Source organism: Pristiophorus japonicus, chromosome 3, assembly GCF_044704955.1.
Source record: "Pristiophorus japonicus isolate sPriJap1 chromosome 3, sPriJap1.hap1, whole genome shotgun sequence".
Lineage (NCBI taxonomy): Eukaryota > Metazoa > Chordata > Chondrichthyes > Pristiophoridae > Pristiophorus > Pristiophorus japonicus.
The window spans coordinates 59,984,589-60,009,430 of record NC_091979.1 but is presented as its reverse complement, the minus strand read 5'-3'; the positions used below and the strand labels follow the sequence as shown (position 1 = coordinate 60,009,430).

General features: G+C 42.5%; 1 protein-coding gene across 1 annotated transcript in view; it reads right to left on the bottom strand.

The window, feature by feature from the left end:
- Positions 1–24,842, bottom strand: part of LOC139253819 (low-density lipoprotein receptor-related protein 1-like) — a 2,398,725-nt gene that overhangs the window by 731,370 nt on the left and 1,642,513 nt on the right. The window contains exons 35-36 of the mRNA XM_070873585.1: positions 12,698–12,823; positions 10,705–10,836 (exon numbers count right to left, since the gene is read on the bottom strand). Of these exons, the coding sequence (XP_070729686.1) occupies positions 10,705–10,836; positions 12,698–12,823 (258 nt within the window). The remainder of the gene's footprint in view (positions 1–10,704; positions 10,837–12,697; positions 12,824–24,842) is intronic.

The following is a 24,842-nucleotide window of genomic DNA, read 5'->3' as shown; positions in this document are numbered from 1 at the left end:
AGCATGTGACCCTAGCACCCCCTTCTCCTCTAATAACCTCATTTATGTTTTGTAACTCAACCAGCAGCGTGGCCCCATAGAACATATCGAGCCAAGAAGGTGGAGGTGCAGGGCGGGAGTCGCCGGACGATCGTGCATCTGGTGCTGAGGAGCCTCGATTCTCGTCCGTGGAGCTTCTGGGTGCCTTCTCCATGGATGAGAGTGCGGACTTCTAGGAGCTTGCATTGCCAAGCTCCATAATGCAGTCGACACCCATGACATCTAGTGCTCCTGCGACCATTCCCTCCTCCACCGTGGAGGTACCGGGCCCAAGCACCTTGCAACAGGGCAACCGAGGTTCTGCTGGACGGCGCCAACCACGCAGAGGTTGGTTTGATGCAGCAGGTCTGCTTCACAAGTGGCAGATCTGACCAGGGACATGGTACACTTGTCCAGGAGGAGTGTTGACATAGGTCAGTAGATCTGACAGACAATGGAGGGCATATCCCAAAAGATGGCCAGCATGCCCGCCACCATGAGCGAGTATGTGCCGCGGATGGCGGAGGCCCTGGAGGTGATAGCCAGGAACACTGGTGGCAGAGGCCTCCCAGTGGTCCCAGAGCACGGCACTGGACTCCAAGGTGCTGCACCCCCATTGCCAATGACACATGAGAGCCAGGAGGAAGATCTTGCTTCTGGCTCGGAACATGTTCCCACCTCGGGACCGTCCTCTCCCGTATCCATCCAAGCAGCCGTTCTGCCATCATCCCCCCAAGGAGCTCCTTGGCCAGGCAGCTTGGAGTTAGAAGGGGAAGGGAGGGGTGGGGAGGAGAAGCGGGAGGGGCGGGGGTGGGGCGGGGTGTGGAAAGGAAAGTGAGGTGCATGGCCGCAGGTGTTGTCTTGGTCACAGTATTTTTATGTTGTTGCTGCTATTTTGTTGGGAGGTTTGGGGGAAGGGGGGAGGGGGTACTTTGTGTTTTTGCATTTATATTCTATGTTTATGAAGTGTTGTTGGAAATGTTAAACATTTAATGAATTATATAAATGCTATAAATTTGTTGTGGGGTGGGGTGTTTTTTTACAGGTATAATTATGATTTTATACAAATGTTTTCATTAAATGTTTTTTATTTAACATAACCTTGTTGCGCATTGTCTCAGATAGCTGCACCATTACACACCAGTGATTCCTTAACATGAAAGGGAATAATTCAACATCACTTGAATCAACTTAAAATTTAACTGTCACCAAGGTAATGCACACTGTTCATGTATGAGCTGCAGACACAGCAGTGTTGCAGCTTTGTAAATACAACCAACATTATTTCAAGCAAAGCGCTCAGTTATGAGCTGCTGACGTGGGACTACAGGGGGCAGGGGTATGGTTTCATCATCAGCCTGATTGTCTGGCCCGAGGTCAGTGTCCACCTCCTTGTTCTCCTCTTCCTCTCTCTCCTGAGGTGGACCGGCAGTTCCTTCTGGCAATTCTTGTCCCCTCCTGATAAAGTTCTGCAGCATGCAGCACACCACCATGAATTGAGTGACCTACTCAGGGTGGTATTAGAGCTAGCCTCCTGAGTGGTCCTGGCATTTAAAGTGCTGCTTAAGCACTCCAATGGTATTCTCCATGATATTGCAAGTGGCTCTGTAGCTCTCATTGTATCGCCTCTCGGCTTCGGTGTGGGTGTCATGCAAGGGGGTCATCAGCCAGGTGGCCAGGCCATATCCTTTGTCACCAAGCATCCAGCATTGACCTTGTGGTTCATTGTTAAACAAGTCAGATACAGCACTCTCACGCATGATGTGAGCATCATGGATGCTGCCTGGAAATTGAGCATTCACTGCCAGTATAATTTGCTGGTGGTCGACAACAAGTTGCACATTCAGGGAGTGGAATTCCTTTCGGCTCCGAAAAACCTCTGCATCCTGAAAAGGTGCCTGCATGGCGATGTGCGTAGTCTATTGCTCCCTGCACCTTGGGGAAGTTTGCAATTCTGGAGAATCCGAGAGCCCTCTCAGTCTCTGTCTCCCTGGTCATAGGGAAGCTGATAAAGTCCATCCTGCATGCGTAAAGGGCTTCAGTGACCTGTCGAATGCAGCAATGTGTGGCATGCTGAGATAGAGCGCAAATGTCTCCAGCTGAGGCCTGACAGGAACCCGATGCGTAGAAGGCAAGTTCCGCAGTGACCTTGACCTCAACGGACAGTGCGGTTTTGATGGTGCTGGCAGGCTGCATATCTCCCCGATGAGCTGGCACATCTCACTGATAACCTTTTTCCGGAAGCGCAGTCTCCGAAGGCATGTGTTATCGGACAAGTTCAGATAAGACCACTTCTCCCTGTAAGTGCGTGGGATGTAGGTCTCGTCCTCCTCAGTCTGCGACCTCTTTGATAGGGCAGATAATGATGTTGAATATACCTTCTGCCATCTCTAGTCTGCAGCATGTGTGTAGTCATCAAGACAGGCTGAGAAATTACAGGCCCCATTGCAATCACAATCAGTATTATATCTATTGTTCACAAACAATAAATTTATCTACTAAAACACATAAAATGACTTCAAATCATCCACAGTATGATAAGATGTTTGTTCAGATGTTCAAATCAATTTACAAGACCTCCAGAGTACAACAAAACTACCCAGAAGTTGAAGCAGCCTTTTATATGAACCGACCTCCGCTTTATAAAATGGCGTCCATACCGCTGGGTTTAGTTCAGGTGAGAGCAACTTTCTCTCAGCGGGTTTTTCGGCGAGCGATATTTTCGGCAAGGAGCTTCTGGGGAGCTTTGATGTGCTCTGGAGGTCTTGTAAGTTGATTTGAACATCTGAACAAACATCTTATCATACTGTGGACGATTTGAAGTTATTTTACGTGTTTTAGTAGATAAATTTATTGTTTGTGAACAATAGATATAATACTGATTGTGATTGCAATGGGGCCTGTACAAACCGGACGGTCTGCACCTGGGCAGGACCGGAACCAATGTCCCAGGGGGAGTGTTTGCTAGTGCTGTTGGGGAGGAGTTAAACTAATATGGCAGGGGAATGGGAACCAATGCAGGGAGACAGAGGGTAAAATGGAGACAGAAGCAAAGGACAGAAAGGAGACGAGTAGAAGTGGAGGGCAGAGAAACCCATTGCAAAAAACAAAAAAAGCCAATGTACAGCAAAATTCTTAAGGGTCAAAGTGTAATAAAAAGGCAAGCCTGAAAGCTCGGTGCCTCAATGCGAGGAGTATGCGGAACCCAGGAGAGGGCTCTGAGCTAGTTAGAGTGGGTGAGAGCGCAGATGAACAGGACCCCAAGAAAGAATGCAAAAGGCAGGAGGCAACAGAGCAGAGTAGCACTGGGGTAAGTGTAAACCACAAGGTGATAGGAAAGGACAATATGTATGAAGATAAAGGGGCTGCAGGAGGGGTCAAAACTAAAAATCATGGTTTAAAAACTAGGATTAAAACACTCTACCTAAATGCACGCAGCATTCGAAATAAAGTAAATGAGTTGACGGCACAAATCATTACAAATGGGTATGATTTGGTGGCCATTACAGAAACATGGTTGCAGGGTGGCCAAGACTGGGAATTAAACATACAGGGGTATCTGACGATTCGGAAAGATAGACAAGAAGGGAAAGGAGGTGGGGTAGCTCTGTTAATAAAGGATGATATCAGGGCAGTTGTGAGAGACAATATTGGCTCTAATGAACAAAATGTTGAATCATTGTGGGTGGAGATTAGAGATAGTAAGGGGAAAAAGTCACTGGTGGGCGTAGTTTAAAGGCCCGCAAATAATAACTTCACGGTGGGGCGGGCAATAATCAAGGGAATAATAGAGGCATGTGAAAAAGGAACAGCAGTATTCATGGGGGATTTTAACCTACATATCGATTGGTCAACTCAAATCGCACGGGGTAGCCTGGAGGAGGAATTCATAGAATGCATACGGGATTGTTTCTTAGAATAGTATGTAACAGAATATACAAGGGAGCAAGCTATCTTAGATCCGATCGTGTGTAATGAGACAGGAAAAATAAATGATCTCCTAGTATAAGATCCTCTCGGAATGAGTGATCACAGTATGGTTGAATTTGTAATACAGATTGAGGGTGAGGAAGTTGTGTCAGAAATGAGCGTACTATGCTTAAACAAAGGGGACTACAGTGGGATGAGGGCAGAGTTGGCTAAAGTAGACTGGAAACACAGACTAAACAGTGGCACAATTGAGGAACAGTGGAGGACTTTTAAGGAGCTCTTTCATAGTGCGCAACAAAAATATATTCCAGTGAAAAAGAAGGGCAGTAAGAGAAGGCATAACCAGCCGTGGATAACCAAGGAAATAAAGGAGAGTATCAAATCAAAGACCAATGCGTATAAGGTGGCCAAGGTTAGTGGGAAACTGGAGGATTGGGAAAATTTTAAACGACGGCAAAGAATGACTAAAAAAGCAATAAAGAGAGGAAGGATAGATTTCGAAGGTAAACTTGCGCAAATCATAAAAACAGATAGTAAAAGCTTTTACAGATATATAAAACGGAAAAGAGTGACTAAAGTAAATGTTGGTCCCTTAGAAGATGAGAAGGGAGATTTAATAATGGGAAACGTGGAAATGGCTGAGACCTGAAACAATTATTTTGCTTTGGTCTTCACAGTGGAAGACACAAAAACCATGCCAAAAATTGCTGGTCACGGGAATGTGGGAAGGGAGGACCTTGAGACAATCACTATCACTAGGCAGGTAGTGCTGGACAGGCTAATGGGACTCAAGGTAGACAAGTCCCCTGTTCCTGATGAAATGCATCCCAGGGTATTAAAAGAGATGGCGGAAGTTATAGCAGATGCATTCGTTATAATCTACCAAAATTCTCTGGACTCTGGGGAGGTACCAGCGGATTGGAAAGCAGCTAATGTAACGCCTCTGTTTAAAAAAGGGGGCAGACAAAAGGCAGGTAACTGTAGGCCGGTTAGTTTAACATCTGTAGTGGGGAAAATGCTTGAAAATATCATTAAGGAAGAAATAGCGGGACATCTAGATAGGATTAGTGCAATCAAGCAGACGCAGCATGGATTCATGAAGGGGAAATCGTGTTTCACTAATTTACTAGAATTCTTTGAGGATATAACGAGCATGGTGGATAGAGGTGTACCGATGGATGTGGTGTATTTAGATTTCCAAAAGGCATTCGATAAGGTGCCACACAAAAGGTTACTGCAGAAGATAGAGGTACGCGGAGTCAGAGGAAATGTATTAGCATGGATAGAGAATTGGCTGGCGAACAGAAAGCAGAGAGTCGGGATAAATGGGTCCTTTTCAGGTTGGAAATCGGTGGTTAGTGGTGTGCCATAGGATCGGTGCTGGGACCACAATTGTTTACAATATACATAGATGACCTGGAAGAGGGGACAGAGTGTACTGTAACAAAATTTGCAGATGACACTAAGCTTAGTGGGAAAGCGGGTTGTGTAGAGGACACAGAGAGGCTGCAAAGAGATTTAGATAGGTTAAGCGAATGGGCGAAGATTTGGCAGATGGAATACAATGTCGGAAAGTGTGAGGTCATCCACCTTGGGAAAAAAAACAGTAAAAGGGAATATTATTTGAATGGGGAGAAATTACAACATGCTGAGATGTAGAGTGACCTGGGGGTCCTTGTGCATGAATCCCAAAAAGTTAGTTTGCAGGTGCAGCAGGTAATCAGGAAGGCGAATGGAATGTTGGCCTTCATTGCGAGAGGGATGGAATACAAAAGCAGGGAGGTCCTGCTGCAACTGTATAGTATATTGGTAAGGCCGCACCTGGAGTACTGCGTGCAGTTTTGGTCACCTTACTTAAGGAAGGATATACTGGCTTTGGAGGGGATACAGAGACGATTCACTCAGCTGATTCCGGAGATGAGGGGGTTAACTTATGATGATAGATTCAGTAGACTGGGTCTTTACTCGTTGGAGTTCAGAAGGATGAGGGGTGATCTTATCGAAATATTTAAAATCATGAAAGGGATAGACAAGATAGAGGCAGAGAGGTTGTTTCCACTGGTATGAGAGGCTAGAACTAGGGGGAACAGCCTCAAAATACGGGGCAGCCAATTTAAAACTGAGTTGAGAAGGAATTTCTTCTCCCAGAGGGTTGTGAATCTGTGGAATTCTCTGCCCAAGGAAACAGTTGAGGCTAGCTCATTGAATGTATTCAAGTCACAGATAGATAGATTTTTAACCAATAAGGGAATTAAAGGTTATGGGGAGAGGGCGGGTAAGTGGAGCTGAGTCCACGGCCAGATCAGCCATGATCTTATTGAATGGCGGAGCAGGCTCGAAGGGCTAGATGGCCTACACCTGTTCCTAATTCTTATGTTCTTATGTTATTATGAAAGAAATGCTCGCCGATATTGTGGGCATTACTTTCGCCCATTCTGATCTTTACGGCAAAAAAAAGTGGGTGGGCGGTATTAATGGCCCTGAAATTCTGATGTCCCGGGTCCGTACGAAGTTTCTACGAACCCAGGAAGGCATCGGAAAATCCGGTTTTCAGCGCACAATGAGCATATGCTGACAATCGGCATTTCCGATCTGTCATGTTTCTGGCTTGACAGATCCTTCATTCCTCGGGAGCGAGAACACGTGCAGGGCAAGATTTCAGATATTTACGAATATCTTGCCCTGCAAATGTTCTTAAAAATTTTGGGCCTGTAAAAGCAGACATATAGTCTACTTTTACAGGCGCAAGAGTTTAAAAAAGTAGAAAAAACATGATTAAAATAAAAATGTAAAAATCACACTGCCCACTCAGATAATTTAATTTTAAACACTAACCCTAACTTTTTTTAAAAATTGGAATTTTTTAAATTTAAAAAACACGTGTAACATTTTTAATTTCTATTAGTTTATTGTGTGAGGTGTTTTTTAAATGTTTTGTGTAGTGTTTGTGCGTTTTGGTGTTTTTCTCATTCATAGTATCGAAGATTCGTAACTTACGAATCTCCTATTACTATGAATGAGAAAATACTTACCTGTGATTGGGTGTCCAGGCACATGTGACTCCTGCGGTCGTCCTGACATGCACGCGCTGTGCGTCGTTGGGAGAGGAGACCTGTGAATCGGAAGTCCCAACATGTGCAGCAGCTTCAGGTAAGTGCGCAGTTTATTTCTATTTCTTCAGGATTTACCCATGGGAAGCCCTCCTCGGAACTTCAGGGCCATTATTTCTCGGCGTTAACTATCTGCCAAAAGTAACGCTCGACGATATTATGGGCGTTACTTTCGCCCATTCTGATCTTTAAGGCAAAAAAATGTGGGCGGGCAGTATTATTATTTCTCGGCGTTAAGTACATGCCGAAAGTTACGCTGGGCGATAAGTGATTGATACATGGGAGTTAGTTTCCATTTTGTTGCTAAATGGCCGATATCTGGGCATTATACCTCATCTCAGCGTTAAAATGGACGTTAAGTGGGCGGTATCGATGCAAAAAAAAGTGGAATGTCTAGCCCATAGAATTTGTAAAAGACACGTGCACCAGTTTGTCACCAAAGAAATAATTTCACAGGAACTTTGAAGCGTTCCAGCTATGGCTAATCCAATAAAACAATTTAAACCTCATCTGAAATGCTTTCAAACTGTCGTTAAACTTCTCCTGCAGTGCACTGAGCCAGATATAATTTATAATGTATTGATTACCGGATTTATATATTCAAATGCTAGATGGAAAAGCTTTACGATCTCGGCACCTACTCTTAATCCAGAACTTCAAAAGAATTAAATAAGGGGGTCTGTGTTCAGATTTTGTTTTCCTAATCAGGATTCACAGCCACGATTATCTAAAGTACAACGGTTCTTTTGCTAACTAAGTGGCAAAAGGTTAATTTATACCAGTTGTAGAATTCAAAATGGCCTCTGGAATTGACTTTAGTCCTTCATCATGTTTAAACTTTGTGCTTAACATACTAAATGTTTGTTTATGCAGCAACAGAGAAATAGAATTCAGTCAAGTCACAACAATTAAAGTCTCTGCTAAGAAGTTTTTATTACTTGAGAAGGTTTGAACATTTAAGTCTAATTGTCTTTGTCTTTCATCTTTGTTTACACAAGGTGTATTGTGAGAATGTGTAACTATTATGAGTAGAAAAAGAGTGACTATGTATTTAATTCCATGTGGAAAACAGTCTTAAAGTATTATACTATAAGACAGGAATGGCATCAGAGGTACCATATTGATTTATTCATGAATAACTCCAGGTACACCTTTGATGTGTAACAATGGCATAGCATGGAGAGGTATTCTCAGTGAATAAATTCCCCTACAAGGGGAAACATCCTTTTTCTGTATCTACCCTGTCAAGTCCCCTCAGAATCTTATATGTTTCAAATAAGATCATCTCTCATTCTTTTGAACTCCAATGAGTATAGGCCCAACATGCTCAACCTTTCTTCATAAGACATCCCGTTCATCTCAGGAATCAACCTAGTGAACCTTCTCTGAACTGCCTCCAATGCAAGTATACCCCTCCTTAAATAAGGAGACCATAACAGTAAGCAGTACTCCAGGTGTGGTCTCACCTTTGCCCTGTACAGTTGTAGCAAGAATTCCCTACTTTTATAGTCCATCCCCTTTGCAATAAAGGCCATCATTCCATTTGCCTTCTTAATTAGTTGCTGTACTTGCATGCTTACCTTTTGTTTTTCATGTACAAGGACCCTCAGATCCCTCTGTACTGCAGCATTTTGTAGTCTCTCTCCATTTAAATAATAATTTGCTTTTTTATTCTTTCTACCAAAGTGGATAACCTCACATTTTCCCACATTATACACCATTTGCCAAGTTTTTACCCACTCATTTAACCTATCTATATCTCTTTGTGTCATCCTCACAACTTGCTTTTCCAGCTATCTTTGTATCATCAGCAAATTTGGCTAAACTACACTCAGTCCCTTCATCAAAATCATTAATATAGATTGTAAATAGTTGAGTTCCCAGCACTGATCCCTGTGGCACCCCACTAGTTAGAGTTTGCCAACCAGAAAATGACCCATTTATCCCGACTCTCTGTTTTCTGTTAGTTAACCAATCCTCTATCCATGCTAAGATATTACCCCCAACCCCTTGAGCTCTTATGTTGTGCGGTAACTTTTTGCATGGTGCCTAGACGAATGCCTTCTGGAAATCCAAATAAACTACATCTACTGGTTCCCCTTTATCCACCCTGCTCGTTACATCCTCAAAGAACTCTAGCAAATTTGTCAAACGTGATTTCCCTTTCATAAAACCATGCTGACTCTGCTTGACTGTATTATGATTTTCTAAATGTCCTGCTAGTACTTCCTTAATAATGAACTCCAGCATTTTCCCAAACACAGTTGTTAGGCTAATTGGTCTATAGTTTCCCACTTTCTGTCTCTCTTTCTTGAATAGGGGCATTATATTTGCAGTTTTCCAATCCCCTGGGACCTCACCAGAATCAAGGGAATGTTGGTAGATTAAAACCAATGCATCCACTATATCTGCAGCCACTTCTTTTAAGACCCTAGGAAGCAGGCCATCAGGTCCTTGTCCACCCTTAGTCCCATTAGTTTGCCCAGTAATTTCTCTCCATTGACAGTGATTGTTTTAAGTTCTTCCCTCCCTGTAGCCCCTTGATTATCTATTATTATTGGGATGCTTTTAGTGTCTTCTACCGTGGAGACCGATACAACCGGTAGAAAAATACAAACGTTAAACCGAGGACCTGTCTGCTCTCTCAGGTGGACTTTGAAGATCTCATGGCACTATTCCTTACCAATATTTATCCCTCAATCAACATCACAAAAACAGATGATCTAGTCATTATCACATTGCTGTTTGTGAGAGTGTGCTGTGTGCAAATTGGCTGCCGCGTTTCCTACATGACAACAGTGACTATACTTCAAAAATACTTCATTGGCTGTAAAGCATTTTGGGCCATCCAGTGGTCATGGAAGGCGCTATATAAATTCAAGTCTTTCTTTTATTTTTTGTGTCAGCTGCCTGTCATTTTGTTTCCTGTTTGGCATCTTATGACTACCTACTCATTCTGGCAAGTCCTGGTGTATGGGTTATTTACTGTGTTTCTTGTGTTACTGTGCAGAATAAATGCTGGCTGATGCCTTTCACGGCCAATATGTTTTCATTGACAATCTTGAGTCTTGAGGTAAGTAGAAATGTAATATATGGGCAGGTCAAAAATACAGGACAAATACTTATCCGAATGTCAGAACTGCTATGTACTCAACATGAGAAGCAATACTTTTAAGATATAAGTGCACTTCTTTAACTTACATTAAAGTCAGTCAAGGCTTTTGACCCCATGTTCAGACAAGAAAAAAGAACAAACCAGTGAAACTAGCTTAAATGGCACTTCTCAGTCAATACATCAGTCAAACGGCTATTTATTAACAACTGACTCATGCGGCACAGTCAAACAAGTATTTGCTCTAGCCAGCTCTTCTCAATTCGTTTTTGAGTTACATCTGATTGTTTAAATAGAAGATTCCTCAATAAGAAAATGAAACAAAAGCCCAGCAAAAGATTCCTTAAAAAATCTTCATGCCAACATACACTTAGTTAAAAATTATTGCTGCTTAGAGATAGCTGAGAGTTCAACCTGTGGTTTAATATGGCTGAAAGTAATTGACAAAATCGGAATTTGTCATATGAATCTAGTTCCAGTGAATAGGAATTCATTAACCCTTCAGATACTGACAAAAAAGAAAAACATACAAACCTGCATGGAAATCTATTCCTACAGTAAGTGATGTCCCAGATATTGGCAGCAAGGCATCTGATTTATCATTGGGTTCAAGTGGTATTCCTCGGATTTCTTCATGAACAGAATACATCAGGAAAGATCCAAAACCTGTTAAATAAATAATGATTCCCCATGTTATTCTCTTAGAAAATATGTAAATGAGAACGCAAGATCCAGTTAGCTATTGATTTCACTGTTCACAATTTGTCAATATTGCTTTCAAAGCTGGTGTAAAACTAGCCATTCCTGATTAGGCCTCAACTGATGTCAATCTACATTAGAGCTAAAACAATTCAAAGCAGTATTGATTAGCAATGTTCTTTCACTTTTTCCCCAATCAATGTTTGATGTGTGGTGCATCGTTGTTCACAATCATTACTGTCGGTTTAAAGCAGTAGTTCTAGTGGACTAAGAGCAGCAACTGAATAATTATTTCAATGGAAGTAAAAAATCAGACAGTGTCTATAACGGCGGCTGATCTGCAATAGCGGTTTTACGCACAGGTGGAAAGTTGAAAATCTGCTGCAGTGACATAAGTTCACTATTAAGTATGATTTTGCTGTACATAAACTGAAACTGGCCTCACAAAAAGCATTTCTCCAGATTTTTTTAATCAAATGTTTGCCTTCGATTATCAAAATTAAAATTTGTTTCGATTATAGTTATATTTTAGAAAAGGTGTGCTGCCATTTTCAACAATTTTAAAAAATTTATATTTTCTTTTGAAACTTTTCATGATTCATTTCAATGGCCTCATTTGAACTGAAGAAGTATAGTCTGAAAATCTTGTTAGTTAATGGTACAAAACTTTACATAGCTATCTGAGAGTATTGTATCATCAGTTGTGAACCAGGCAATCAGCTACAAATATTTACTTTTGTAATAAGAACTACCAGACCAAATAAAAGGAATAAAATATATCTATGCAAAATGGGTCAGGAACAAGCTAAATTCCGATTATCATTGAAGCATGTTTCAAGTTAAGGTACGGAATATAAAATGTTTTTCTGCAACACACCACGGTAAAGCAAGTTGACTATTTTAATAGAAATATATCAGTTTAGAAATGAATCCCTGTTGAAGTTAATATCATATTTACCTTCCTCCTGGATAGCAAAAACCAACTCAACTTCTACTATTAGCAAACTTTTGTTATGCTCTGTAAGCTGCCTGAACTCAGCATTCTGAATGGATCCTCTCTCCATTACGGAAGGTTTCATGCTAGAATTAATTGAGGGCATTAAAGTGTATACAGAGTGTGCATTCCTGTGATATCTGCATCTAGCCATCTACTCTACTGCCGTGATTGTATTTGTGGTGCATCACAGAGCCACACCTACAGCAAGCTTACGAGATTTGTGTTTATGCGTTTTAATGCTGCCTCTCCACACCAGTAATGAAGGTGTTTTCCAAGGGTTATGTGAAGGATCAAAACAGAACTCACTGCCTGTAAGGGTGGTAGAGGCAGAAACCCTCATAGCAATTCTAAAGTATTTGGATATGCACTTGAAGTGCTGTAAGTTACAAGGCTACGGACCAAGAGCTGGAAAGTGGGATTCGGCTGAATAGCTCTTTGTCGGCCAGCAAAGACACGATCGGCCGAATGGCCTTCTACTGTGCCGTAAATTTCTATGATTCTATGATAAGAGATGGTAAATGTTCTGTTCTCCATACCATCGGCTGCACTTGGGAATGTACACTCCTAAACTCATCCTGTGGCATTGTGGACCTACTTTTTGTTGTATTTTGGGAACGCATGCCAGTTCCACTTATGTCTGGTTAACTGATGGAGAATGGCACCAGGTGAAAATAAGTAAACTGATAAGATATGGCTCTCCTGCTTAACAGCGCAACAAAATAAAAGCATAAACTGCATTTCTCCAACTAGAACCAGGGTTAAAAAAATAAAATGATGATGCTTCTCCATGCAGATGTTCTGTTGCTTTATTCAGTTGGTAACAACACTTACCCTCACATGACATTTTGTCACTACGCAGTTGATATCCCACAGTGCATTTGCACGTTTTTCTGGTTTCTGAGGCTGGCAAGCAGAGCTGGGAGCAGCCACCGTTGTTCACACTGCACAGATTAGTACCTAAATGGGGCACATAGAATCAGTGTTGAGGAGCCTACAGCCACTTCAGTTAGCTACCTTCTACATGAGTAATGAGACTTCTCTTAACTGTACAGTGATCTGTGTCAAAATGACTGATGAGTGGTCTAACTGTCTTTGAAGTGGGAATTGAAATTTCTACGTCGAAGAGATCAGAAAAGTGCATTTTGTTGGAATAATGGAGCATTAAATCAAACTGCAGTAATGGCATTAGTTTATCTGGCATGAAAATTTATAATTATTGTCCTACTGAAGCAAAGTGTTAATGCTCCTTTTGCAGCATATTGGCCCTTTTATCTCACAATATAAATCAGTGTAGGGGCATAAAAGGTTTACCTATTGTCAGCTACATTAAAAAGGAGCAAGTTAAAGTCATGGGTGGGGTGCAATATCATTTAACATAACTTTAAATCATTGAGTCAACTTTCGAGTTCAGCTCAAAACTGTATTTATTGTAGATTTTTGAAAGTCTCTGTATAAATGATCCTGCGGTGATCCCTGATGAACGTTCATTGACCTGAAACGTTAACTCTGCTTCTCTCTCAACAGATGTTGAATGACCTGCTGAGTGTTAACAGCATTTTCATTTTTTTATTTCAGTTTTCCAGCATCCGCAGTATTTTGCTTTTGCAATCCCTGACTAACATAAGAACATAAGGAATAGGAGCAGGAGTAGGCCATTTGGTCCCTCGAACCTGCTCCACCATTTAATAAGATCATGGCTGATCTGATCTTTGCCTCAACTCCATTTCCCTGCCCACTCCCCATAACTCTTGACTCCCTTATCATTCAAAAATCTGTCTATCTCAACCTTAAAGACATTCAAAGACCCAGCTTCCACAGCTCTGTGGGGAAGAGAATTCCAAAGATTCACGAGAGAAGAAATTCTTCCTCATTTCTGTTTTAAATGGACAACCCCTTATTCTGAAATTATGCCCCCTTGTTTTAGATTCCCTCACAAGCAGAAACATCCTCTCTGCATCTACCCTGTCAAGCCCCTTCAGAATCATATATGTTTCAATAAGATCACCTCTCATTCTTCTAAACTCCAATGAGTATAGGCCCAACCTGCTTAACCTTTCTTCATAAGACAACCCCCTCATCTCAGAAACCAACCTCGTGAACCTTCTCTGAACTAACCCCAAAGCAAGTATATCCCTCCTTAAATAAGGAGACCAAAACTGTACACGGTACTCCAGGCATGACCTCACCAGTTTTAGCAGGACTTCCCTACTTTTAAACTCCATCCCCCTTGCAATAAAGGACAACATTCCATTTGCCTTCCTTATTACTTGCTGTACCTGCGAACTTTTTGTATTTCATGTACAAGGACCGCCAGATTTGTAATCTCTCCCCATTTAAATAATAATTAGCATTTTTAATTTTCCTGCCAATGTGGATAACCTCACATTTTTCCACATTATAGTCCATCTGCCAGATTTTTGCCCACTCTCTTAGCCTATCTATATCCATTTTCAGATTCTTTGCATCTTCCACAAAACTTGCTTTCCCACCTATCTTTGTATCATCAGAAAACTTGGCTTCATTACACTCGGTCCCTTCATCCAAGACTTTAATTTAGATTGTAAATAGTTGAGGCCCCAGCATTGATCCCTGTGGCACCTCACTAGTCACTGTTTGCCAACCAGAAAATGACCCCTTTATCCCAACTCCCTGTTTTCTGTTAGTTAGCCAATCCTCTATCCATGTATTTCCCCCAACTCCGTGAGCTCTTATCTTGTGCAGTAACATTTTATATGACACCTTATCAGAAGCCTTATGGAAATCCAAAATACACGACATCTACTCGTTCCCCTTTATCCACCCTGCTCATTACATACTCAAAACCGCCAGCAAGTTTGTCAAACATGATTTCCCATTCATAAAACCATGCTGACTCTGCTTGAGTGTATTATGATTTTCTAAATATTCTGCTACCACTTCCTTAATAATGGACTCCAGCATTTTCCCAATGACAGATGTTAGGCTCACTGGTCTGTAGTTGCCTACTTTCTGTCTCCTTCCTTTCTTAAATAGGGCCATTACATTTGCAGTTTTCCAGTCTGCTGGGATCTCTCCAGAATCCAGGAAATTTTGGTAGATTACAACCAATGTATCCATAATCTCTGCAGCCACTTTTTTTATGACCCTGGGTTGCAGGCCATCAGGTCCAGGGAACTTATCCATCTTTAGTCCCATTAGTTTGCCTAGTACTTTTTCTCTAGTGATAGTGATTGTTTAAAAGCTCCCTCCTCCCAGTAGCCCCTTGATTATCAATTATTGGGATGCTTTTAGTGTCTTCTACTGTGAAGACCAATACAAAATATTTGTTCAAAGTCTCTGCCATTTCCCCATTTCCCACTATTAATTCCCCAGTCTCATCAACATTTACTTTAGCTACTCTCTGCCTTTTTATATACCTGTAGAAGCTCTTACTGTCTGTTTTTATATTTCTTGCTAATTTACTCTTTGAGCCTGCACCACCATTCAATAAGATCATAGCTGATCTCCTGCCTCAACTCCATCTTTCCAGACATATCCCATATATCCTTTGGTTCCCTTAATATCGAAAAACCTATCAATCTCTGTCTCAAATGTACTCATTGACTGAGCCTCCACAACCCTCTGGTGTAGAGAATTCCAAAGATACACAACCTTTTCAGTGAATACATTTCACCTCATCTCAGTCCTAAATGGCCGACCCCTTATTCTGAGATCTAGTTCTAGACTCCTCAACCAGGGGAAACATCCTCCCAGCCTCTCAAACCCCTTAAGAATTTTTGTGTGTTTTAATGAGATTCTCTCATTCCTCTAAACTCGCGAGAATATAGGCCTAGTCTTCTCAATCTCTCTTCATAGGACAATCACCCCATCCTGGGAATCAGTCTAATAAACCTTTGTTGCATTCCCTCTAAGGCAAATATATCCTTCTTTCAGTACACATTACGCCAGGTGTGGTCTCACCAAGATTCTATACATTTGCAGTTACTGTTATACTCCAATCCCTTTGTAATAAAGGCAAACATATCATTTGCTTTCCTAATTGCTTGCTGTACCTGCATGTTAACATTCAGTGATTTGTGTACAAGGACACCCACGTCCCTCTGAAAACCAACAATTCCCAATCTCACACCATTTAAAAAATATTCTGCTTATCTATTTTTCCTACCAAAGTGGGTTACACTAAATTTCTCCACATTATATCCCATCTGCCATGTTCTTGCCCATTCACTAACCTGTCCATATCTCTTTGCATCCCCCTCACAACTTACTTTCAATCCTAGCTTTGTATCATCAGCAAACTTGGATAAATTACACTCAGTCCCCTCATCTAAGTCATTGATGTAGATTGTAAATAGCTGAGGCCCCAGCGCTGATCCTTGCAGTACCCCACTAATTACAGCCTGCCAAACGTAAAATTACCCATTTATCCCTACTCTCTGTTTTCTCAGTTAACCAATCCTCAATCCATGCTAATATATTATCCCCAATTCCATGCACCCTAATTTTGTGGAATAACCTCTTATGTGGCACATTCTGAAAATCCAAATACACTACATCTACTGGTTCCCCCTTATCTACCCTGCTAGCTATGATTTCAATACATTTGAACAGATTTGAGAAACACATTTTCCCTTTAACTCTACCTAATCATATTATGATTTTCTAAGTGCCTGTTACCACATTCCTAATAATAGATTTTAGCATTTTCCCTTCTACTGCTGTCAGGCTAACTGGTCTATAGGGTCCAAGTTTCCACTTGATTTGCGCCTGATTTTTAGGAGCAACTGGTGGAGAACGGACTATCTTAGAAATCGCAATTCTCCACATTTTTTTTTCTGCAGTTCTAGTGAGGTAGAACAGTTCTACTTTAGAACAGAATTTTTTCTTCAAAAGGGGGCGTGTCCGGCCACTGACGCCTGATTTCAAAGTTTCCACAGTGAAAACGTACTCCAAACTAAAGTAGAATGGAGCAAGTGAAGATTTTTGTGGAACTGAAAAAACCTGTTCTACACATTAAAAAATCAGGCGCAGGTTACAAATTAGGCGTCCAGAACGAGGGGGCGGGGGGGAGGGGGGAATGGAAGTCATTAAATTCTATAATAAATCCTTATTTATACTTCTACAAATATTATACAAATAAATCCAACCTGAATAAACATTTATAAGCAAAGAAATGATTAAATAAACCATCTTCCTACCTGTGTGAAAGTGCTTCAGTCAGTTCGAAGGAAACCGCCGTTTGTTGCCGCGCAGGAGAGGGAGGGGAAGGAGACAGCGGTTTGTTGCCGTGGAGGGAGGGGAGGGAGGGGAAGGAGGCAGCGGCTTGTTGCTGCGCAGGGGAGGGAGGGGAAGGAGACAGCGGCTTGTTGCCGCGCAGAGGAGGGAGGGGAAGGAGACAGCGGCTTGTTGCCGCGCAGGGGAGGGAGGGGAAGGAGACAGCGGCTTGTTGCCGCGCAGGGGAGGGAGGGAAAGGAGACAGTGAGAAGGGAAGCCTCAGTGCTGATGTGCTGATGGCAATGTGGTTTTATTAAAAAATGTTCAAAAATTAAACAGTTACAAAGAACTACAAAAATGGCCGAATGCCAATGTTTTCTTCACACTGAGCATGCGCGAACGCTCCAACGCGCACGCGCAGCGTTGCCGGCAGGAAAAAAACGAATTTAAATAGTACCCGCCCCCTCCCACTTACAAAATCGGCGCGAGTGTAGGCTCCGCCCCTCTGGGCTCCGCACCAAACAGACAATGAGCTGCAAAGCGCTCGAGAATAGCGCGTTTTTTTTCTGGCACCGTTTTAGGCGCGAAAAACAGGCGCCCAGCTTGGAGGGGCACCCGCTTTTTTAACCTGTGGAAACTTGGGCCCATAGTGTCCTGTTTTCTCTCTCCCTCCTTTCTTGCATAGCAGGTTACATTTGCTACCCTTCAATCTGTGGAGACCATTTTACAATTTAGGAATTTTGAATGATCAAAACCAATGCATCCTCTATCTCGGTAACCAACTCTTTTATAACCCTAGGATGCAGGCCATCAGTTCCAGTCCTATTTCTTTATGAATACTAATTTCTTTAAATTTCTCATCCTCACTAGACCCATGGTTCCCCACTATTTCCAGAATGTTTTTTGTATCTTCTGTGCAGACAGATAAGGGGCCAAAATGGCCCCTTTTTAAAAAGACGCGACCACATCAAAGAGACAACAATCATGCGGAAAGCACTCACCGCTCCTTTATTTTTGGAGCGGTGTATGGGATCGCCAGGGCCACCTTCCAGCCCTGTCGGGCACGCGCCGTCCCCTTGCCGAGCGGCAGTCATCCCCTTTTCGCACCTCGTATGAAATTGCCCCACGGGAAATGACCCCGGAGGAGCGGATCAGCTACCGATCGGTGCTCAGGACAGCTTTCGCCAGCGGGAAGCTTCATGTGGCTGGACGGCGCGTCCGCCCTTAAAGGGATGGATGCATTGCTGTGGCCGCCATTTTATTTTAATTATCAGCCGACTCCAAAGTAGGCACGACAATGGCAGACACGGGTTTGGCTGGGCTGCCAACAGGCAGCCTGGCACATCATCTTGGGTACCGGGCCACTGGCCCGGCCAAAACCGAAACCATAAGAACAGAAGAAATAGTAGCAGGAGTAGGCCAACTGGCCCCTCGAGCCTGCTCCGCCATTTAATAAGATCATGGCTGATCTGATCATGGACTCAGCTCCATTTCCCTACTCGCTCCCCATAACCCTTTATTCCCTTATCGCTCAAAAAACTGTCTATCCTTGCTTTAAATATATTCAATGACCCAGCCTTCACGGCTCCCTGGGGCAGAGAATTCCATAGATTTACAACCCTTTGAGAGAAGAAATTCCTCCTCATCTCAGTTTTAAAAGTGGCCACTTATTCTGAGACTATGTACCCTAGCTTTAGTTTCCCCTGTGAGTGGAAATATCCTCTCTGCATCCACCTTGTTGAGCCCCCTCATTATCTTATATATTTCAATAAGATCACCTCTCATTCTTCTGAACTCCAATGAGTCTAGGCCCAAACTACTCAACCTATCTTCATAAGTCAAAGCCCTCATCTCCGGATTCAACCTAGTGAACCTTCTCTGAATAGCCTCCAATGCAAGTATATCCCTCCTTAAATACAGAGACCAAAACTGTATGCAGTACTCTAGGTGTGGCCTCACTAATATCCTGTACAGTTGTAGCAGGACTTCTTTGCTTTTATACTCTATCCCCCTTGCAATAAAGGCCAGCATTCCATTGATTTCCTGATTAATTGCTGTACCCGCATACTCCTTTTGTGTTTCATGCACAAGGACCTCCAGTTCCCTCTGTACTGCAGCACTTTGCAATTTTTCTCCATTTAAATTATAATTTGTTTTTCTATTTTTCTGCCAAAGTGGATAAACTCACATTTTCCCACATTATATTCCATCTGCCAAATTTTTGCCCACTTTCTTAGCCTGTCTATATCCCTCTGCAGAGTTTTTGTGTCCTCCTCACAGTTTGCTTTCCCACCCATCTTTGTTTCATCAGCAAACTTGGCTACATTACACTCAGGTCATTTCATCCAAGTCATTAATATAGGTTGTAAATTGTCCCTGCGACACCCCACTGTACACTGTTTGCCAACCGGAAAATGATCCATTTATCCCGACTCTCTGTTTTCTGTTAGTTAGCCAATCCTCTATCCATGCAAATATTTTACCCCCTACCCTGTGAACTTTTATCTTATGCAGTAACCTTTTAGGTGGCACCTTATTGAATGCCTTCTGGAAATCCAAACACACTACATCCACTGGTTCCCCCTTATCCACCCTGCTCGTTACATCCTCAAAAAATTGCAGCAAATTTGTCAAACATGATTTCCCTTTCATAAAACCATGCTGACTCTACTTGATTGAATTATGCTTTTCCAAATGTCCCACTGCTGCTTCCTTAATTACAGACTCCAGCATTTTCTCAACGACAGATGTTAGGCTCCTTCCTGCTTTTTGTCTGCCTCCTTTTTTAAATAGGGCCATTACATTTGCGGTTTTCCAATCCGCTGGGACCGCCCCAGAATTCAGGAAATTTTGATAGACTACAACCAAAGCATCCACTATCTCTGCAGCCACTTCTTTGAAGACTCTCGGATGTAAGACATCAGGTCCAGGGAATTTGTCCGCCTTTAGTCCCATTATTTTACCGAGTACTACTTCATTAGTGATAGTGATTGTGTTATGTTCCTCCTATCTATAGCCCTTTGATTATCCACTCATGGGTACCACTAAAGTGGCTGCAGAGCTTGCAGTGGCCCTCCACTTTAACTGAAGGGCAGGAACATTGTGATGCGTCAGCACGACCCGGCATGTCCGCGTCACGCTGACATCATCAGCACGGCGCTGATGACTCGGAGTGGCGGCCAATCTGACCCAACGGGACTTCTACCCTGCAGCCACCTAGAACACTGCACCAACACAAATAAAAACTTGAAGAGCTGAATACTGCTCTAATCAGTAAATGCGCCCTATTTGGGCAGGAGGGCAATTTCTGTGCCGAAGTATTTGTTTAATGTGTCATTTCCTTATAACTCATGATAATTTCTCCTGCCTCTGCCTGTAAGGGACCCACATTTACTTTTGCTAATCTCTTCCTTGTAACATAGATATGGAAGCTTTTACAAGGGGGAAATGACCCACATCTGCTCCTATTTCTTATCTGTTTTTATGTTTCTTGCTCGTTTACTCTCATTCTATTTCCTCTCTATCAATTTCTTTGTCCTCCTTTGGTGAATTATAAAATCTACTCAATCTTCAAGTTTACTACTCTTTTTGGTAACATTATAAGCCTCTTCCTTTAATCTAACAAGACAACTTATCTTGTTAACTACCATTGGACCATTTTTCACATGGTATTTTTATTCCATTGGGGAATGTTTGTATATTTGTTGTGAATTATGAATTATTTCTTTAAAACTTTGCCATTGCTTATCTACCATCATATCATATAATCTAGTTTCCCAACTTACCTTAGCCATTTCACCTCTCATACCTACGTAGTATGCTTTGTTCAGATTTAAGACCCTAGCATCGGACTTAACGAAATCACTCTCAACCTCAACATAAATTTCCATGATATTATGATCACTGCTACCCAGAAGATCCTTTACTCGAAGGTTATTAATTAACCCTACATAATTGCACAGGAAGGACAATATGAACCTGCAAAGGGATATAAACATGTAAAGTGATTGGGCAATAAGGTGGCAGTTAAAGTATAATGTTGGGAAATGTGAGGTTATTTGGTAAGAAGAACAGAAAAACAGAATATTTTTCTAAATGATGAGAAACTATTAAATGTTGGTGTTCAGAGAGATTTAGTTGTCTTCAAACAGGCAACACAGAGAGTTAGCATGCAGGTACAGTGAGCATTTATCAAGGCAAATGGAATGTTGGCCTCTATTGCAAGTGAGTTGGACTGCAAGATTAAGGAAGTATTGTTACAATTGTACAGGGCTTTGGTGAGACCGCACCTGGAGTATTGTGCACAGATTTAGTCTCCTTATCCGAGTAAGGATATATGTTGCTTAGAGGCAGTGCACCAATGGTTCACTAGATTGATTCCTGGGATGAGAGGGTTGTCCTATGAGGAGAGATTGAGTAGACTGGGCCTATACTCTCTGGAGTTTAGAAGAATGAGAGGTGATCTCATTGAAACATATAATATTCTGAGGGGGATTTACAGGGTAGATGCTGAGAGATTGTTTCCCTTGCTGTAGAATCTAGAACAAGGGGGTATTGTCTCAGGATAAGGAGTCGGCCATTTACAACTGAGATGAGGTGGAATTTTTTCACTCAGAGGGTTGGGAATTCTCTACCGCAACTAGTTGTCGATGCTGAATCATTGAATATATTCAAGGCTGAGATCGATAGACTTTTGGACTCTAGGGGATCCAAGCGATATAGGGAGTGGGCGGGAAAGTGGAGTTGAAGTCGAAGATCAGCCATGATTTTACTGAATAGTGAAGTAGGCTCTAGAGGCCATATGGCCTAATCCTGCTCCTAAATCTTATGTTCTTATATTAGATCTAAAATAGCCTATTCCCTAGTTGGTTCCTCAAAATACTGATCTAGAAAACTACCTTGAATGCATTCCATGAGCTTGATCTCTGTACTATTACTGCAAATTTGGTTTGCCCATTCTATATGAAAATTGATTGCTGTATTACCCTTGTTACATGCACCTCGAATATCCTGATTTATACTGTGCCTGACATTACAACTACTGTTAGGGGACCTATAAACTGTTCCCATCAGTGTTTTCTGCTATTTGTTGTTTCTTAGCTCCACCCAAAATGGTTCTTCATCTTGTTTTTCCGAGCTAAGATCCTTTTACTCTACGTAATTTGGCTCCTATTTTCGCCACGATTGCATGCCGTTTTTTTGGCGTCCAAATGTTTTTTGCCGTAAAATCCTCCGTTTCCAATTTTTGCCAATGTTTGTATGCCAGTGCGGACCATGTACACAAGTTCAAACACGAGTGAAAATGGGCTTGGGCGCCGTTTTTGTGCAGTTAGGCAATTTTGGCCGTCCACGATTTATTTCAGCGTGGCGCACACTGCCAAAAAGCCCTGAAAAAAATACTTTCTCTGAACTTAAGAAATTGGTGCGGTGCACAAAAGAACATTGGGGCCAGGTAAAAGAAGACAATTTAAAGTACAAATGCATGGATTTTTTTTGACAGGGTATTCTGAAAATAACGCGGAAAGTCATTTCCAAGTTTTTGGAGCGAGACAATTTAATAAACAAACATATAAGCTTTTCAGAGGGAAATGAAATAACTTTGCTGGGTTTTCACCCAAATCGCGACTGTCCACCTCAACACAATCGTTGCTGGCCGGGCTCCAGGCACGGGTCGGGGGAGTTCTCGGCCGGACACAAGCACCAGAGCCCGGGCTGCTTTTGAAGCCGAGCGTTGAGTTGTTGTGCTTGTGTCCGGCCGAGGTTGCGATCCCGCCCGGCACTCCTTCGACCCGTGCTCGAGCTCGGTCAGCATCCGAAATGGGACGTTTTGTGCACAGGCACAGCAGCAAGCTAGAAATCACCATTTGCCAGAGGTGACCCAAGAGAATCACTGTACAAACAAACAAACAAACGCATGCGCAGATCAGGTGTGGTCCGATCTTGGGCAACACCCAGTCTTGTGCAGCAAAACAGAGAGGAAAGGTGTCAGTGATTGAAGTATTTATCTGTAAAATAACAATAATAATGGGTGCAATTTTCAGCATGCCTGTTGTGATAAGGGCGTTGGCCATACATGGCATGCAGAGATGACGAACAAGTTTATGCCGATATCAGGAAGACAGATTGATGGGAAGGAGGCCTTACCCTCAGCGAGTCTATAGGAAGAGGCACTCATACCTGCAACTGAGTGAGGCAGATTGTGTTCGCAGGCTGCGATTCAGAAAGGAGGTCACCACTGAGATCTGCCAACTAATCAGGGCAGACACACGGCCAAGAAGTGGAAGGAGGACTGCCCTACCTGTATAAGTAAAGGTAACAGCGCCATTTGCCTTCTATGCTCGATCTCGCAGCACACCACCAATTGCTGCATTTGCCAGGTGACTGCTGCACTGTATGCCAAAAGGGACCAGTTCATCTCTTTCCCTATGACTATGCAGGCAATGAGAGACAGGAATTGCTGGCTTCCCCAGGGTACAGGGTGCCATTGACTGTACCCATATCACCTTGCGAGCACCCTTGCAAGATTCCGAACTTTACCACAACAGGAAAGGGTTCCACTCCCTAAATGTGCAGCTGGTGTGCGATGCTCTGTAGCGGATCATGGCAGTGGATGCCAAATATCCCGGTAGCATCCATAATGCTTTCATCCTACGTGAGAACATTATATCTGTGATGTTTCAGGAGCTGTCAGAAGGGCAGAGCTGGTTGCTCAGGAACAAAACTTACGGGCTCACCACCAGGCTTTTGACTCCCTATGCAAGCCTCGCACTGAGGCAGAGCGTCAGTACAATATGTCCCACATAATGACATGGAGCATCATAAGAGGGCAATTTGCATTTTAAAGCAGCATTTCCGAAGCCTGGACCACTCTGGGGGCTACCTGCAACACGCCCCTCACCACGTCACTCAGTTCACTGTTGTGTGCCGCATTCTGCCCAACTTGGTCATCATTAGGGATTAGGTACTGGACATTGAAGATCCACCTGAGGGGAGAAGAAGGGATTCGGATTCAGAGGAGGCTGATGAGGAGGAGGAGGATTGGACCACCAGCAGCAGGAGGAGGAACCACCTCAAGCCGCAGGACAACGGCGGAGGAGGGTGGGACAACCAAGGGGATCTCTAGCCATTGCTAAAGACTTGCGTCAGTGGCTAATCCATGAATGTTTTTCTGCCTGAAGGCTAAACAGCGACATGGTTGATTATAGTGTCGCACCATATTGACTGTTTACACCTGTTTGCACTTTTAATAATGTTGTGTTGGTTTATGTTGGTCCAATATATACTGTTGGTTAAATTAGAAACATAGAAACATAGAAAATAGGTGCAGGAGTAGGCCATTCGGCCCTTCGAGCCTGCACCGCCATTCAATGAGTTCATGGCTGAACAAAATTTACAAAATAATGCACAGATTCCACTTAAATTAAAAGAATAGGTTTATTAAAAATTTGTACATTTGTACTTAACTTTAATAAAACATTTTGTATCAAACTTTAAAATTTTGAATTAACATATGTCAAACTTTACACTTCTCGCAAACTTTAACATTTTCAATTAACAAAACTTTATTGTATCAAACTTTTCTATTAACAAAACAAGTAATAGTAAGATACAAATATCTCTCCTCCCCCTTATTCAACAACCACTGGTGCATAATGCCCCTCTTGCCCGCCCTGGTGCCTCTACCCTTAGCCCTGTCTGTTGGTGCAGCAGACTTCCTCGGCTCCCCCGGTGAGCCCAAGGTTATATTTTTTTGTTTTTCATTGGTGGAGTTGGACAGTGGCAG